This window comes from Spodoptera frugiperda, chromosome 16 (genome assembly GCF_023101765.2).
Source record: "Spodoptera frugiperda isolate SF20-4 chromosome 16, AGI-APGP_CSIRO_Sfru_2.0, whole genome shotgun sequence".
In the NCBI taxonomy this organism is placed as follows: Eukaryota; Metazoa; Arthropoda; class Insecta; order Lepidoptera; family Noctuidae; genus Spodoptera; species Spodoptera frugiperda.
Genome location: NC_064227.1, coordinates 523754 through 539279, shown reverse-complemented (window position 1 = coordinate 539279; position 15526 = coordinate 523754). Strand labels below are relative to the sequence as shown.

Below are 15526 nucleotides of genomic sequence, written 5' to 3'. Positions count from 1 at the left end.
ACCTAACTAAACCTTCACCTACTAAACTACTAAATTTATAAGAAAATTGCAAACGTAATCCTAATACTTTTTATCAATGAAAATTAAAACACTAGTATCTAAACCTTTACCTACTAAACTACTAACAATTAAATATTAGGCAAATGGTTTTTTTCTCCGAAAACTTTTCATTCAACGAGACAACCGTCAACGACGTCTGCCCTCGCGCGTCTGCCCGCGTTCGGGTGCCGCGCTCGCTGACGGGCCGATTATTTTTAACTACTGCGCGGGGACGAGGGGGCAGGCGGCGGGCGTTGGCGCATACTATACTTACGATGCTTATGTTCAAAAGTATAGGTTGATTAATAAACACTTACCGAAGTGAAGTGTAGTAATATTATTCATATCTAAATACTTATGGGTAGGATAATGTTTTGATTTGATGAAAAGTTTGTGTTCTATGTACTTGTGTATAATTTTCAGATCTCAAGCAGGAAATAGGGAATTAAGTTTCCCTATTTCAGATTGTTACCCCTCCGCGGCCGCATTCAGACCTCTAGCGTCAAAAGTTGCGGAAGTCTCGAACAAACTTTCACCCCCTAGTTTAAGGGGTTGGGGGTAAAAGTTCCAAGTTTTAGGATTTTTTTGTTGTTTGGGTACTAATACTAGCTTACATACCAAATTTCAGTTTTCTAGGACTTCAGGAAGTACCTTAAGAATTTTGTTGATCATCAGTGAGTGAGTGAGTGAGTGACGAAATCGGGGTATTTTAGATATCAATAAAATCTAAAGTATAAGAGCTATGCAATTGAAACTTTAGAGGTTTATTAAGTCTACCACTGACATTATATCCTGAAAATTTTGTTTATCTGGTATAACCCAAACTCAAGTTATGAAGGTTCAAAAATACGACGAAGCGCTTCGAGAAAAGGTAGGTAGTGCCCTTGCGCTTGCGCTTCGCTTGGCTCGTCTTGGCGGGGGCACTACCGTGCCCCCAGATACTCCTTTTAAAAAACAAAGGCCGGCAACGCACCTGTGACTCCTCTGGTGTTGCGGGTGTCCATGGGCGGCGCTGATCGCTTACCATCAGGTGACTCGTTTGCTCGTTTGCCTCCTATTCCATAAAAAAAAAAAAAAAGTAATATTACGTTAAAATTTTATTTCTGTACAAGAAACACAAACCAGTTGATATAAAACTAAAAATAACACAACGAAAATGCTTTAAAAATAAATAAAAAACACACGAAACAACAAAATAATTTTCAAAAAGTATAATTCAACCACTAGGCCCCGGCGAGATTCGAACTCGCGATCTCCTGTTTACTAGACAGGCGCTTTAACCAACTAAGCCACGGCGCCTCTGGTGACCGAGGCCGAAATTATCGATTACTTCCTATACACACACTTACCAACATAATTAGATGTATATGAGATTGTATAAATTGTCTGTCTATACATTAAAATGATAATAAGTATATTATGTACTGATAAGTAATTAATAATGGAGAATTTATGTTATTGATAATTGGCACTGATTTGGTTTGTAAGTAAAAGGTGCAAACATGATTTAGAATGGCTGTGTATTGTCCCTTATTCACATTACCTTAAATTACATTTCTCTTCATAATAATATACATTACATACACTCATTTATATAACCCATTGGTATAAAAACTATAAGTATAATGTGTTTTCCAGTACTGGCTTTACGGTATTTTTATAGAAATCTACGCTTTGATACAAGTACTTAAATAGTAGGGAATGCAAATCTCCCAAGATTAGGGCTCAAGCGAGATATCGAGAGATTATAAAATACGATAGGTACAAAGATTTGTATGTTTTTAATATTTAGTAAGTAAATTAGGAAAAGTCATAAAATAAATGGTTTCTATTCGTGATTTAATTCTCGAAAATTGGAACAAAAGACTTAAGTACTTAAAGATTGAGTTAGAAGCTATTTTTTTATGAATTTTAAGTAATTTTTCTACTTTTACTTTGAAGTCTTCAATCAAACCTTATGACAAGATGGTGACGAGTCTACCAATTGTATGCAAAATATTCGCATAATTTATGTGTACCTATATTTATTTTATGTTCTCATCCGTTATTCCAATTAGTGACTGTGTGTTTGCATATTTTACACAGATGAATGTTCAATAATTTATCGAGAAAAGTAGATACATTTATAGGCGGTGACTTGAACGATTGTTTCTTTATAAAGATCGAGAGTTATCTCCTAGACAACCTCACGTTATAATGTGTTGTATTTATTACCGTGTACCTACCTACTGTACCTATTTATAGTTATATAGCAAGTAATAGTATGATTGTGGTATTTACGAAATGTTATAAAAAGCGCCATCTATGTTCAGCAATCGGCGACTGGCGCTCCGTCGAACGAGCAGAAGGCAGAGGCTCAGCGTCGCATGGAGCAGAGCATGGCGCAGCTGAATGCTGCCATCGCCGCACTGGCTGCCGCTACTGCTGGTCAGTTACTGTCACAGATTGGGGACTAATAACACTAGTCCATAGACCAGGGGCCTTAGTCTGCTATTACAATAGGCTACTTTCCTACTAGTCAAATTCAATAATTTTTTCGAAACGTCAAAAACGATATTTTCTATGAACTTTGTATGAAATAGTGCGTTATGACGTCATAAGTTTTTGACGTTAAATAGTTCATCAAATTTATGAATGAGAGTGTAATTATTTTTTAATATTTTATTGTATTGAAAAGTTGTAATAATTTATTTTTGACCGAGGATAGTACCCAATTGTGTCAGAATGGTCGATCATTGAACAGTGCAAGAGGGACGGAGCTATACAACCTACATAGCTCCGTCCCTCTCGCACTGCTCAATGATCGACCATTCTGACACAATTGTAATAGCAGACTAAGGCCCCTGGAGACTTTTGACTCGTTGAGATCATTCTGAAATGTTCATGAGACAGTTCACAACAATACTTAAAGACTGCATTCCGCACTTGTGACTTACCGCCATACTCAGAGTGATTTAATGGTTACTTATACCAGTTCTTAGCAATTGTTTCCGGAATAAAATTGTTACTATAGCAATGATTAAATGTCTCTGAGTGCGGCAGTTAGTGCGATTTGTAATAATTTTCATTGCACATCCGATATTTTGCTTCCAAGTCTCTCATTATTAATTGCCGGGACTTTAGTTTGAATAGCAGGAGTAGGAACGAGCTGGTTTTTATTCAGTGAGATCCTGACACTCTCGCCTCACCTAAGGTGGGAGAAGTCATTAGTTGATATTCCCCCCTTGAAAACAAAACTAAAAAGTCTATCATTGTTGTGAGACAATTTATCATTCTGACTTAAGAGCATTCAAGACTCTGCTTCCGACACACATGACACTCCTGACATTATTATCATAGCTCTGGACATTTGATTTGACATTATTTTCCTTCACAGACCGAGAGAACCCAGACTACGCGACTGCGGAGCTGGCGATAGCTACCATATCGGAGCTGATGCCACAAATTGTTAAAGGTAAGAGAGTTGGGACTTGTTTCAAAAAATAATATTGAAGTTCATTGTCGCATAGAAAGGATGGATGTATACACGTAATACAGTCCAGTTGGACTATCTAAGGTGTCCTTTTCATGAAGGCGGGTTGGATATCGCAGTGTAAAAGGATCAAGTTTTTAGTGGTTGTAAGTCCATACAATGTTGTTTGTTAGTTTATGTTAAATGAGTAAACGACCAATCTCTTAGATAGTTTTATTGCTACTGAATTGAATTAATTATTAAGTTTACAATGTTTAGAAATGTTGATCACGGTTATTTAACTATTCGCACGTACGATGACAAAAGCTAATGTACAGCATACCTCGTACAAAGTGTATCAAAGACGCTAGTCAGTCTCTTAAAAGTTTAGTATCTGAAAAGATTAGGGGTCGTGATTTTAATCTAATTTCTCCCAGTCATGCAGTCTCTTTTGTGCCTTTATTCTGTCTCTGAAGTGGAAACTATCCTTTTCTTCTACTCTAGTAATATCTTCTGATTTATTTCGATTATGTTGTGGGATCTAAGACATATTATCCATGTCCCTGAGACGTTGGACTACAGTGATCCGGTGTTTTCATGGTTGTATCTACTATAAATCCTGGCTTACAAGAGTTGCAGTGGTTATTGGAGATGGTGGTGGGCTTGTCTTATGTAAAATTATAATGTGATTATCACCATCAGACGCAGAGATAGCGAGCTCCGACAAGGACGAGGCGACGCGCAACGCCATGCAGAACAACATTCGCGCCCTCTGTGAGGCCACGAGGAAGATTTGCGAAGGAGACGGCTACAAACACGTTAGTATTGCAATACCCTATCGCAGTATAATGACTAATTGTTATTTAATGTCTGTCTTATAGATTTAAAAGATTAGAGACGAATTTTTTTTTTTTTTACGGACACAAATTACTTTCGAAGATATCTTGATTTGAAATGTTGCCTGACGTCACGTCTAGGTTCATTTTTACCCAACTGCGCCAGAAGGAGGGTTATGTTTTTCGAGAGTATTATACGTAGAAATTAAGTATTTGCTCCCACTCTTAAACTTTGATTCGTTTTATCTAAGTATTGTTGTCTTATATGAGAAAATACTAAAATACACTTATTTTTTTTCCAAAATCTGCTGCAGGTTGACGGTGAGGAAGCTGCCACCTTCGCGGCTGCATCTGGCAAGCTGCTGTTCCTCATCAGCCCCGGAGCTGATAAAGGAAGGCAGAAGTTTGTAAGTATCGACTTATTATTTGATGACCAGGATTTTAGGAAGACTAGGTATTAAAATAAGTTAAGTAAATCTTTGCCGGAGTATATGTTTCCTGATGGGTATAACCTGGGTGTCTTCAAGACCCGAGTGAATAGGTTGCTCATGGGCAGACGTGCTCCATCGTAGGTAGCAGCAATACTTACTAAACGTCGACCCATAAAATATAAAAAAAGTTAGCCATTTTTTACAATACAGGTTAGAAAAACCGAAACAAATCATTTTAGACAACGATGTTTCATTTTTTGAGGAGAACTAAAGAACGAGGAATATTTTCCTTGGCTCTATTAGGCCTGTCTGCGAGAACAGAAGAATATTAATCTCGGCTTAAAGATTCTACACTTGTTTATAAAACCAAAATTCTTTACAGATCATGGAAGAGGCGGCAATAGCACAAGAACACGCGGCTCAGCTGGTGGCAGGCGCTCATCGGCTGCAGAACCAAGTCCCAGAACACACAGCAGCTGAGCTGGGCAGCCGGGCTGCTCGGACTGCTGACGCTGCTAACGCGCTGGGGGCTGTGGCACAGGTAGTTATGGATCTTCGTATTTTATTACTCTTTTTGATAGGATAGGGAAATAACCGACAGTAACCTATGGAGTTTGTTGCTCGTTCTTCTACACTTTGGAACGAGCAAATAGCTTCACTAGAGGACTGACCGACAGACAGACATTTTGTTTTTTTTAAATATTGTAATATTTGCTTTGACGTTCAAAAGTGCCTTCTCGGTCTATTTGAAATAAATCATTTTGACTTTGACTTTGAAATGCATGAACGGACTGATGATACCTAATGGTAACAGTATACATACAATATTTGCTCTGCCTTCTTTTCGCAACTATAGTGATGCTAAGCAATTGCTAACAAATAAAACAAGTATCACCAACATTTATGAAATGTTTACAGGTTACTGCCCCAAGCATCTCTTCACCTCGTTGTCAAGACGCTCTGAGCTCTGCAGCCTCTCAGCTCCTAGGGTCTGCAGACTCATTGACGTCAGCCTGCCAGCTGCAGGCGCATGAACAACCGGAGTTGCAGGCGCAGTGTGCAGTCTTAACCGACACACACCAGCAACTAGCTGACAGTCTACACAGACTGACTGATGCCTGCAATGTAGGACAAGGCGGTAAGAATATTATGATATATGAGAAAAAAATAAATGTGCACAATGATGTACTGAAGTGTGGGAGAGCCATGCTTTGGCATGGATGGACCGGCTCGACCAGAGTGACCAGAGTGATGCGGCTGAGCAGAAAACTGACTTGAAACAACGCTTGCATTGTTTGAGTGTGGTTACTGGAGGCCCAATTATCCCCCTTCCCGATCCCCGATTCCCCAACAATCCTTAGTTTCCTAACCCCCAAAAAGCCGGCAACCCACTTGTGACGCATCTGGTGTTTCGGCTGTTCATGGGCGGCGGCTATTGCTTACCATTAGGCGATTCGTCTGACCATAAAAAATGATCTAAACAGACATCTTTACAAACTGTTTTAGAAATAATGATAGCATATTATTCTATTTTTTTCAATACAGGTCATTCTATGAAGGAGCCTTCAGCGCAGCAGGAGAGGAAACGTCTTCAGTTCGTGAAGGGCACGGCTGCAGCCAAACAACGCCTGGACGCTGCAGCACAGCAGCTTAACAAGGTCAGTCTTGGAATGAAGTGAATTCTTGCAAACACTGCCTGCACTTGTTGACTGCACGGCTGGCGCAGTGGCTGGGCAACCGGTGTGTTTGATTCCCGCATGAAAAAACTCTTTATGTGATCCACAAATTGTTGTTTCGTGTCTGGTTCATGTGGATGAGGAGAAATACCTAGTGTAGAGCAACGTTTTTTAAAGAAAATTTACCGAATTTTAAAAGTTAACATCACGTATCCTACATTAAAATGATTGTCAAAGTGTTTTATCATAATCTCGGCAGTGGTGGATGAATCACGAGAGATAGACCAAAAAATGACGTATTGTTTCTAATAACATTTTTTTGTATGAATGTTGAAAATGTCTTTCAGCCCATGAGCTGTCACATGATGGAGGAAGGTCATGCCGCAGCGCTAGGACAGAAACTCAACGACCGCCTAGCTCAGCTTAATGCAGCTGTTGCAGCACTCGCAGCCGCCACATCAGGTAAAGTTGACAATGGTAATTTCTTTAAGGAGATACTTTAGAAGTTTAAAGGCGGCTAGGGTTTATAAAGGTGGGAGTCCGTAAGTGGTCAATAGTCTTGTTCCATTCGGATAGAGTGTTTGCACGATAAAGTCAGGTTTAACTAATATTTATTCTTCTTTAACTTTCTAAAATTTTTGTTCACGCGACTGTACAGAATAGTTATAACTTTCTTCTTCTTTCATTTTAGTTGCTCCTAACTTTTCTTAATTGCTAATCGTAGCTTTATTTCGTCTTGTTCACATTTTGTTACACTACTGGGGCCTTAGACTGCTATTAGAATTGTGTCACAATGACCAGTGACCAAGATCACTGAGCAGTGCAAGAGGGACGGAGCTATGTAGGTTGTATAGCTCCATCCCTCTCGCACTGCTCAGTGATCGACCATTGTGACACAATTGTAATAGCAGACTAAGGCTACAATTTATAAGCTACTGGTTTTAGGTATATCTATTTTTACGGTTCCGATTTTTCCGTAGATCGCGAGCACCCAGACTACGAGGCTGCCGAAAAAGCAGTGAACTCCATTTCACAAATAATGCCACATCTGATACAAGGTTGGTTACATGTTATTGTAAGGAAAAAGATATTACTTTAAATAAAAATGTCTATAATTTTGAACTGGTATCAAACAGATTCTCAAATGCTATGCGGCACGAAGTCAGACGCGGAGCAGGCGGCCATGTTGCAGGAGCTGCGCGCGCTGTGTGAGGCCACGCAGGAGCTGTGTGACAATGCTGGACAGGCTCAGGTTCGAATCCACCTTTTCTACCTCTCTTCATTCTAAATTACTTAGACGTTGTTAGTTCTATATATGATTGCGTTCGTGATATAAACAAGTAAGCTTTCGTTACAGGGTGTGGGAGATGCTATTGCCAAATACACAGACGCATCGACAAAGTTGGTGTACTGCGCCACTCCTCGAGCTGACAATGAGATGGAGAATGAGGTGAGCATTGAAGAACCTGACAATTTTTCTAAGACTTGTGATTTTTGACACGGTGATAGTAAACAATGCATTTTTCCTCCAGATTCTTGGTTTGACAACGGATGCTTGTGGCAAGGCATCGGAGCTGCTGAGCCAGGTGCAGCAGCTGACGGAGCGCGTGGCAGATGCAGGCGCAGCCGCGGAGCTGGACCGCTGCGGGGCCAGCGCTGCAGATGCCGCGCAGGCACTGCTCACTGTCGCACAAGTAAGACTATCATGACCTTTGAATAGGGCAAGGTTTATAAAAAACTGCTTTCGATTTTACTTAATGCCTATTTTCCTTATAGGCTACTGCATCGACCATGGATAGTCCTTGTTGCAAAGACCAGCTGATCTCAGCGGCGCAGAAGCTGCGTGGCTGCGCGGACGAGCTGACGGCGTCGTGCGAGCCTCACACAGCTCAGCTCCCGGACGCACGCCGCCAGCTCGGCGCCTCGCACCGACAGCTTGCTGACAGTCTTGACAAACTGGTGCAGGCTTGTAAGAAAATACCAGAAGGTGAGATCAATACAACAAAAAAGGCTCATAAAATTATTGCAGCCAAATCCTGAAACGTTTTGTTCTTTTCGTTCAGCTTCTCAGAGCAGCGTGTCACAACCTCAGAGAGAGAAGCAGCGACTCAAGTTCATGAACAGCTTGACGGGAGCCAGGAACCGACTCTACGACTCCGAGCAACAGCTCAAACAGGTAACACCACAAGCCTATATGAATTCTGGGGGTACTGGAGTGTTTTCGGCTTTTCAAAAATTTCTCAGTGGTAGCACGGTGTCTGGAATGATGTCCAGTATATGGCAATAGGCTCACCCCCTATTACTTGGGACTTATAACACAAATGGTGAAAAGTGGGTGTACATTGAATAGCGGCATTACGTGTCGTAATGAGCACCTCTGCCTACCCCTTCAGGGATAAAAGGCGTGACATTGCCTATATGAATTCTTTAATATTTTTCTTCGGCTGGATCGGATTTACCGTTCCATTCCTGAATAAGAGTGACCAAACAAATCATTCAGAGTCAGTTTCTACTAGGCTGCAATTTAACTAGTTTCTGCTAGGAATAGCAAACTTAATGAAATGTAATATAGTCAACCACTATTTGATAGTCCTAGTTATATTATTTCCTTTCATATTCTTCCTGCAGCCATTGCCAAAGCATCAGCTGACCCCTGAACAGGCAGCAGCTTTAGAACAGAGGCTGTCGCAGCGTCTGGCGCAGCTTAACGCTGCAGTGGCTGCACTTGCTGCTGCTAAAGACGGTCAGTATGAAAGTTTACAGAGATCTCACTTAATACATATCTGTATACATATAATAAGCTTGTATGCTACACCGAAGATGTGAGAAAAATATTTTGAGTTTGGTTTTCGGACAAAACTACAGTACAGTTTTTGATATCTTTTTTTATGGAGTAAGCCGGCAAGCGAGCAGACAGATCACTGATGGTCAGCAATTGCCGCCGCCCATGGACACCTGAAACACCAGAGGCGTTACAAGTGTGTTGTCGGCCTTTTGGAATGGTATCTTGATTAACTGATAATTTCCAGTTGGTGTTCTTCGTCACTTAAAATATTTGAAGGAAAGAAACGAAGGAGAGAACTCAACCAATTTTTGTTCCGCGAAAATATTAAGTTTAGTTTGATGTAATGTTTTTAGACCCTAAGAACCCAGACTGGATAGCTGCAGAACAGGCTGTGAAGGAAATATCTGAACTAATGCCGCTCATTGTACAAGGTATGGATGATTATTCGCATGTTTTTAAACTTTAATCTTAAAATAGAATGATGCATCATACTGTTGATTTAACAGATAAACTAAAACATTTAGTTTTATTGCAAATTGTACCATATTATAGTCTACCATTATACTTTCTCATTACTGAATGAATAAAAATTAAAACTATTGGGATTTATCGTAGATTCCCGCCAATTATCAAGCACGAAGGATGGAGCCGGCCAGGCGGCCATGTTGGAAGAACTGAAGGCTTTAAGCCACGCCAGCCGCAGTCTGTGTGAAAACTCCGAAACTGTAAGTTGATTGGGTTGATGGATTGATAGATTGAATGATTGATCGATTGATGGATTGATGTCTTTATAGATTGAATGACTGATCGATTGATTGATGAATTGATGGCTTCATAGATTGAATGATTGATCGATTGATAGATAGATTGGTGGCTTGAGAGATTGACTCCAGCTGCAAGCTCTTAAGCCAATAGAGTGGCACGCTTTTAGGCTTAAAATAAACTTTACTTTTTATTATAACTATGTAAATATGTAATTGCTAATTTCAGGATCCTACAATAAGTACAAAGGATTTCCATAAGGCGGCCAGCAAACTGAAGTTTATTGTAAGCCCTACTTCTGACAAAACCAAGGAAAAACAGGTAAGAATTTTAGTCAAAATCTTAAATAACTCTATCGTAACAATTTGTCAAAGCATTCTATATAATTATGATTACTTTTTCTATAAAAATATTTAAGGTACAATTACTACTTATCTGATTTCTATTGCGTGTAGGTAGTGGAGCTAGGAAAGGCAGCATGCAAGCAGGCGGAACGTCTAGCACTTAACGCACAGACTGCCTGCCCTGCGCAGGCGCCGCTAGCCTCGCGCCTACAGGAGGCCGCTGGTAGCTTGGACTCTGTGGTACAGGTAGGATCTTCATAATTTTGTAACATTTGAATAGATTTTCTGAATTCAGACATTACCTGTTTACGGAAAACTGACGACGGAAAACTGAAAACTTAAAAAATATCTTCTTTCGTCATTTCCACCCAGGCCACAAGTCCCAGCCCATCAGACCCAAGATGTGGAGCAGCAGTTAAGTCGTCTGCAGACAACGTGCGCCACTGTGCAGAACAGCTCACGTCTTCCTGTGAGCCACCGCTGATGATGCGACCAGAAGCCTGGCAACAACTGCTGTCCTGTCAGAGACAGCTGACGAATGACCTTGACAAACTCGTCCAGGCTTATCAACCCGAAGTTAGCGGTGAGTTTGAAGATAAAACTTGTGACTCTTCTATTAATACAACATAAAGTTTTTAAGTCATTTGGCAAAAAGAGAACAACAAAATTATGTTGGAAAAGGTCAGAAGAAATAATTAACTTCGAAAAATGTAAAATGCAGGTCCCATTGGCACCGGTTCAGGGCACCAAGAACAACAACGTCTCAAGTTCATCAACAGTGCGTCTGGTGCGAAGGGTCGTCTGAATGCAGTTGACAAAATGCTGAAAGAGGTCAGTTCATGCCGCAGGCATTATGTTTCTGTAAACCTTACTCCTTAGTGACGTGGTGGTACAATGTAAGGTTGTGTGTCGCCAGCCGTTGGTGTGCCAGCTGATGAAGGAAGATGACGGCGCGGCACTACAGCGCAGGCTCGGGGCGCGCGTGGCGCAGCTCAACGCCGCCGTGGCCGCGCTCACTGCTGCCACCGCAGGTCTGTGGATACTGCCGGATGGACGCTGATACTCCGTAACTCTTCCATTGTTCAAGTCGTAACTAACGTGTTGCCTGTCCCCAGACCGCGAGCACCCTGACTACGCGGCGGCAGACCAGGCCATTCAGCAAATTGCCCAACTCATGCCGCAAGTGGTACAAGGTCAGTCGTCAAATCGATTCATTCCTCTCAATAAACTGTGACAACCACTCAGCCAGTCTACTTCTGTCAGTTTCTTCATATGTCGTTTTGTCCACACTGCCACTGGTCACGCAATCGGTCTACTTCTGTCAACTCGATCAAGTCTTCGTTTTGTCTACAGAGTCCCGCACGCTATGCGGCACGAAGTCAGACGCGGAGCAGGCGGCCATGTTGCAGGAGCTGCGCGCGCTGTGTGAGGCCACGCAGGAGCTGTGTGACAATGCTGGACAGGCTCAGGTTGGTGCAGCTCTGGGTGGATACTTCTGTTGTGCAAATGTCAGGACGAGGGTGATGAATGACTTCTCCTTTTTGCAGGGTGTCAGTGACGCTGCCGCCAAGTTCTCCGCGGCGTCAGGCAAGTTGGTGTACGTCGTCAGCCCCAAGACACAGGATGCTCACGAGAAACAGGTGAGAAGCTCGTTCTGTTAGAGCGTTAGTGCTGCAGCATTGGGATCCTGGAACAATGAGGGTGTCTCCGTTGCAGGTACTGGCCCTGGCCGCCACGTCGTGTGGCAAGGCGTCGGAGCTGCTGAGCCAGGTGCAGCAGCTGACGGAGCGCGTGGCAGATGCAGGCGCAGCCGCGGAGCTGGACCGCTGCGGGGCCAGCGCTGCAGATGCCGCGCAGGCACTGCTCACTGTCGCACAAGTAAGACTATTAACTAAAAACATTTTTCAAAATTTGGTAGAACACTATTTTTGTGTGTTGTCTTGTTCTTGTCATCCGTGCATGAGCGACTGGAAAGGACGTGGTTGGAGGTTGGAGGTAGATCACTGTATTCATCAGGTGCAGTTTATTACACGGATCTTGTGGAATCTCAAGCAAATTTCCGTGGTGCTTGGCGACTGAATTTCTGCCAGTTGTGCAATCTCTTTTGTGTCTTTAGGCTTAAGTCATTCTATCTCCTGCATTAAATTCACCGAGGGAAGTGGAAACTATCGTTTACTTTTTCTTCTCCTCTAATAACATATTCTGATTTGTTTCGTTGCGGGATCCAAAACAGTCATTCATTTCCCTGAGACGCGCCGGACTTCAGTGTTCCGGTGTTTTCATGGTTGTATCTACTATAGACCCTGGCTTACACGAGTTGCAGCGGTATGGGAGGTAGTGGCGGGTTTGTCCCATTAAAAAAAAAGAACGCTATTCTGTTTTTTAAACTCTATAATTTCCAACAGACGACAGCACCGACTATCAACGACCCTCAGTGCCAGAAACAGCTGATCTCAGCGGCTCAGAAGCTGCGTGGCTGCGCGGACGAGTTGACGGCGTCGTGCGAGCCTCACACAGCTCAGCTCCCGGACGCACGCCGCCAGCTCGGCGCCTCGCACCGACAGCTTGCTGACAGTCTCGACAAACTGATACAGACTTGTCGATCAGTACCACGTGGTGAGTAATATCCGATTGTATCAACTTTTCATCTTCTTGCTATATTATAGCAACTTACATACTTCAGTGACATTGGTCGAATTGTTCCTGAAAAAAAGTATCATGTATCTCAGGTACCCTAGGCGGCGTCAGTTCAGAGCAGCAAGAACAGCAACGTCTCAAGTTCATCAACAGTGCATCTGGTGCGAAGGGTCGTCTGAATGCAGTTGACAAAATGCTGAAAGAGGTCAGTTCATGCCGCAGGCATTATGTTTCTGAAACCTTACTGAGGAGTGACGTGATGGTACAATGTAAGGTTGTGTGTCGCCAGCCGTTGGTGTGCCAGCTGATGAAGGAAGATGACGGCGCGGCACTACAGCGCAGGCTCGGGGCGCGCGTGGCGCAGCTCAACGCCGCCGTGGCCGCGCTCACTGCTGCCACCGCAGGTCTGTGGATACTGCCGGATGGACGCTGATACTCCGTAACTCTTCCATTGTTCAAGTCGTAACTAACGTGTTGCCTGTCCCCAGACCGCGAGCACCCTGACTACGCGGCGGCAGACCAGGCCATTCAGCAAATTGCTCAACTCATGCCGCAAGTGGTACAAGGTCAGTCGTCAAATCGATTCATTCCACTCGATACACAGTGACAACCACTCAGCCAGTCTTCTTCTGTCAGTTTCTTCATATGTCGTTTTGTCTACAGAGTCCCGCACGCTATGCGGCACGAAGTCAGACGCGGAGCAGGCGGCCATGTTGCAGGAGCTGCGCGCGCTGTGTGAGGCCACGCAGGAGCTGTGTGACAATGCTGGACAGGCTCAGGTTGGTGCAGCTCTGGGTGGATACTTCTACTGTGCAAATGTCAGGACGAGGGTGATGAATGAGTCCTTCTTATTTTTGCAGGGTGTCAGTGACGCTGCCGCCAAGTTCTCCGCGGCGTCAGGCAAGTTGGTGTACGTCGTCAGCCCCAAGACACAGGATGCTCACGAGAAACAGGTGAGGAGCTCGTTCTGTTAGAGCGTTAGTGCTGCAGCATTGGGATCCTGGAACAATGAGGGTGTCTCCGTTGCAGGTACTGGCCCTGGCCGCCACCTCGTGTGGCAAGGCATCGGAGCTGCTGAGCCAGGTGCAGCAGCTGACGGAGCGCGTGGCAGATGCAGGCGCAGCCGCGGAGCTGGACCGCTGCGGGGCCAGCGCTGCAGATGCCGCGCAGGCACTGCTCACTGTCGCACAAGTAAGACTATCATGCGGAAAAGTTATTTTTCAAAATGTGGTGAAACGCTATTCCGTAATTAAACACTGTAATTTCCAACAGACGACAGCTCCGACTATCGAAGACCCTCAGTGCCAGAAACAGCTGATCTCAGCGGCGCAGAAGCTGCGTGGCTGCGCGGACGAGCTGACGGCGTCGTGCGAGCCTCACACAGCTCAGCTCCCGGACGCACGCCGCCAGCTCGGCACCTCGCACCGGCAGCTTGCTGACAGTCTTGACAAACTGATACAGACTTGTCGATCAGTACCTCGTGGTAAGAAATATTCCATTGCCTCTTGGCTCTCAGCAGTTAAAAGTTGGGAAGGCCTATACTACTATTTTCATATAATAAATTGTTTTAATCCATCTTCCAACCGCTTTGTCAGTGATATTGGTCGTTTTGTTCTGAAAAAAATATCATATACCTCAGGTACCCTCGGCGGTGTCAGTTCAGAGCAACAAGAACAACAACGTCTCAAGTTCATCAACAGCGCATCTGGTGCGAAGGGTCGTCTGAATGCCGTTGACAAAATGCTGAAAGAGGTCAGTTCATGCCGCAGGCATTGTGTTTCTGAAACCTTACTCAGGAGTTTGTGGTGGTACAATGTAAGGTTGTGTGTCGCCAGCCGTTGGTGTGCCAGCTGATGAAGGAAGATGACGGCGCGGCACTACAGCGCAGGCTCGGGGCGCGCGTGGCGCAGCTCAACGCCGCCGTGGCCGCGCTCACTGCTGCCACCGCAGGTCTGTGGATACTGCCGGATGGACGCTGATACTCCGTAACTCTTCCATTGTTCAAGTCGTAACTAACGTGTTGCCTGTCCCCAGACCGCGAGCACCCTGACTACGCGGCGGCAGACCAGGCCATTCAGCAAATTGCTCAACTCATGCCGCAAGTGGTACAAGGTCAGTCGTCAAATCGATTCATTCCTCTCGATACACTGTGACAACCACTCAGCCAGTCTACTTCTGTCAGTTTCTTCATGTGTCGTTTTGTCCACAGAGTCCCGCACGCTATGCGGCACGAAGTCAGACGCGGAGCAGGCGGCCATGTTGCAGGAGCTGCGCGCGCTGTGTGAGGCCACGCAGGAGCTGTGTGACAATGCTGGACAGGCACAGGTTGGTGCAGCTCTGGAAAATGAAATGCAAATGTCAGGACGAGGGTGATGAATGACTTCTTATTTTTGCAGGGTGTCAGTGACGCTGCCGTCAAGTTCTCCGCGGCATCGGGCAAGTTGGTGTACGTCGTCAGCCCCAAGACACAGGATGCTCACGAGAAACAGGTGAGGAGCTCGTTCTGTTAGAGCGTTAGTGCTGCAGCATTGGGATCCTGGAACAATGAGGGTGTCTCCGTTGCAG

The 15526-nt window shown here is 44.2% G+C and overlaps 1 protein-coding gene and 1 non-coding gene across 51 annotated transcripts in view; one reads left to right on the top strand and one right to left on the bottom strand.

The window, feature by feature from the left end:
- LOC118280712 (talin-1) overlaps window positions 1–15526 on the top strand; it is an 84338-nt gene that overhangs the window by 32262 nt on the left and 36550 nt on the right. For 31 of the 50 annotated variants that reach the window (XM_050699310.1, XM_050699325.1, XM_050699322.1 and 28 more), the window contains exons 25-63: window positions 2352–2466; window positions 3416–3493; window positions 4193–4308; window positions 4641–4733; window positions 5140–5298; window positions 5676–5895; window positions 6303–6415; window positions 6781–6895; window positions 7414–7491; window positions 7570–7685; window positions 7791–7883; window positions 7966–8127; window positions 8210–8420; window positions 8497–8609; window positions 9062–9176; window positions 9572–9649; window positions 9834–9943; window positions 10209–10301; window positions 10436–10570; window positions 10697–10907; window positions 11046–11155; window positions 11241–11355; window positions 11440–11517; window positions 11678–11793; window positions 11872–11964; window positions 12041–12202; window positions 12730–12940; window positions 13054–13166; window positions 13251–13365; window positions 13450–13527; window positions 13625–13740; window positions 13822–13914; window positions 13991–14152; window positions 14234–14444; window positions 14601–14713; window positions 14797–14911; window positions 14996–15073; window positions 15171–15286; window positions 15358–15450. In XM_050699310.1, the coding sequence (XP_050555267.1) occupies window positions 2352–2466; window positions 3416–3493; window positions 4193–4308; window positions 4641–4733; window positions 5140–5298; window positions 5676–5895; window positions 6303–6415; window positions 6781–6895; window positions 7414–7491; window positions 7570–7685; window positions 7791–7883; window positions 7966–8127; window positions 8210–8420; window positions 8497–8609; window positions 9062–9176; window positions 9572–9649; window positions 9834–9943; window positions 10209–10301; window positions 10436–10570; window positions 10697–10907; window positions 11046–11155; window positions 11241–11355; window positions 11440–11517; window positions 11678–11793; window positions 11872–11964; window positions 12041–12202; window positions 12730–12940; window positions 13054–13166; window positions 13251–13365; window positions 13450–13527; window positions 13625–13740; window positions 13822–13914; window positions 13991–14152; window positions 14234–14444; window positions 14601–14713; window positions 14797–14911; window positions 14996–15073; window positions 15171–15286; window positions 15358–15450 (4812 nt within the window). The remainder of the gene's footprint in view (window positions 1–2351; window positions 2467–3415; window positions 3494–4192; window positions 4309–4640; window positions 4734–5139; window positions 5299–5675; window positions 5896–6302; window positions 6416–6780; window positions 6896–7413; window positions 7492–7569; window positions 7686–7790; window positions 7884–7965; window positions 8128–8209; window positions 8421–8496; window positions 8610–9061; window positions 9177–9571; window positions 9650–9833; window positions 9944–10208; window positions 10302–10435; window positions 10571–10696; window positions 10908–11045; window positions 11156–11240; window positions 11356–11439; window positions 11518–11677; window positions 11794–11871; window positions 11965–12040; window positions 12203–12729; window positions 12941–13053; window positions 13167–13250; window positions 13366–13449; window positions 13528–13624; window positions 13741–13821; window positions 13915–13990; window positions 14153–14233; window positions 14445–14600; window positions 14714–14796; window positions 14912–14995; window positions 15074–15170; window positions 15287–15357; window positions 15451–15526) is intronic. The other 19 variants (XM_050699351.1, XM_050699314.1, XM_050699332.1 and 16 more) reach the window with 18 other exon arrangements.
- Trnat-agu (transfer RNA threonine (anticodon AGU)) lies at window positions 1265–1338 on the bottom strand. The gene has a single exon. It is a non-coding gene; the product is annotated as a tRNA-Thr (tRNA).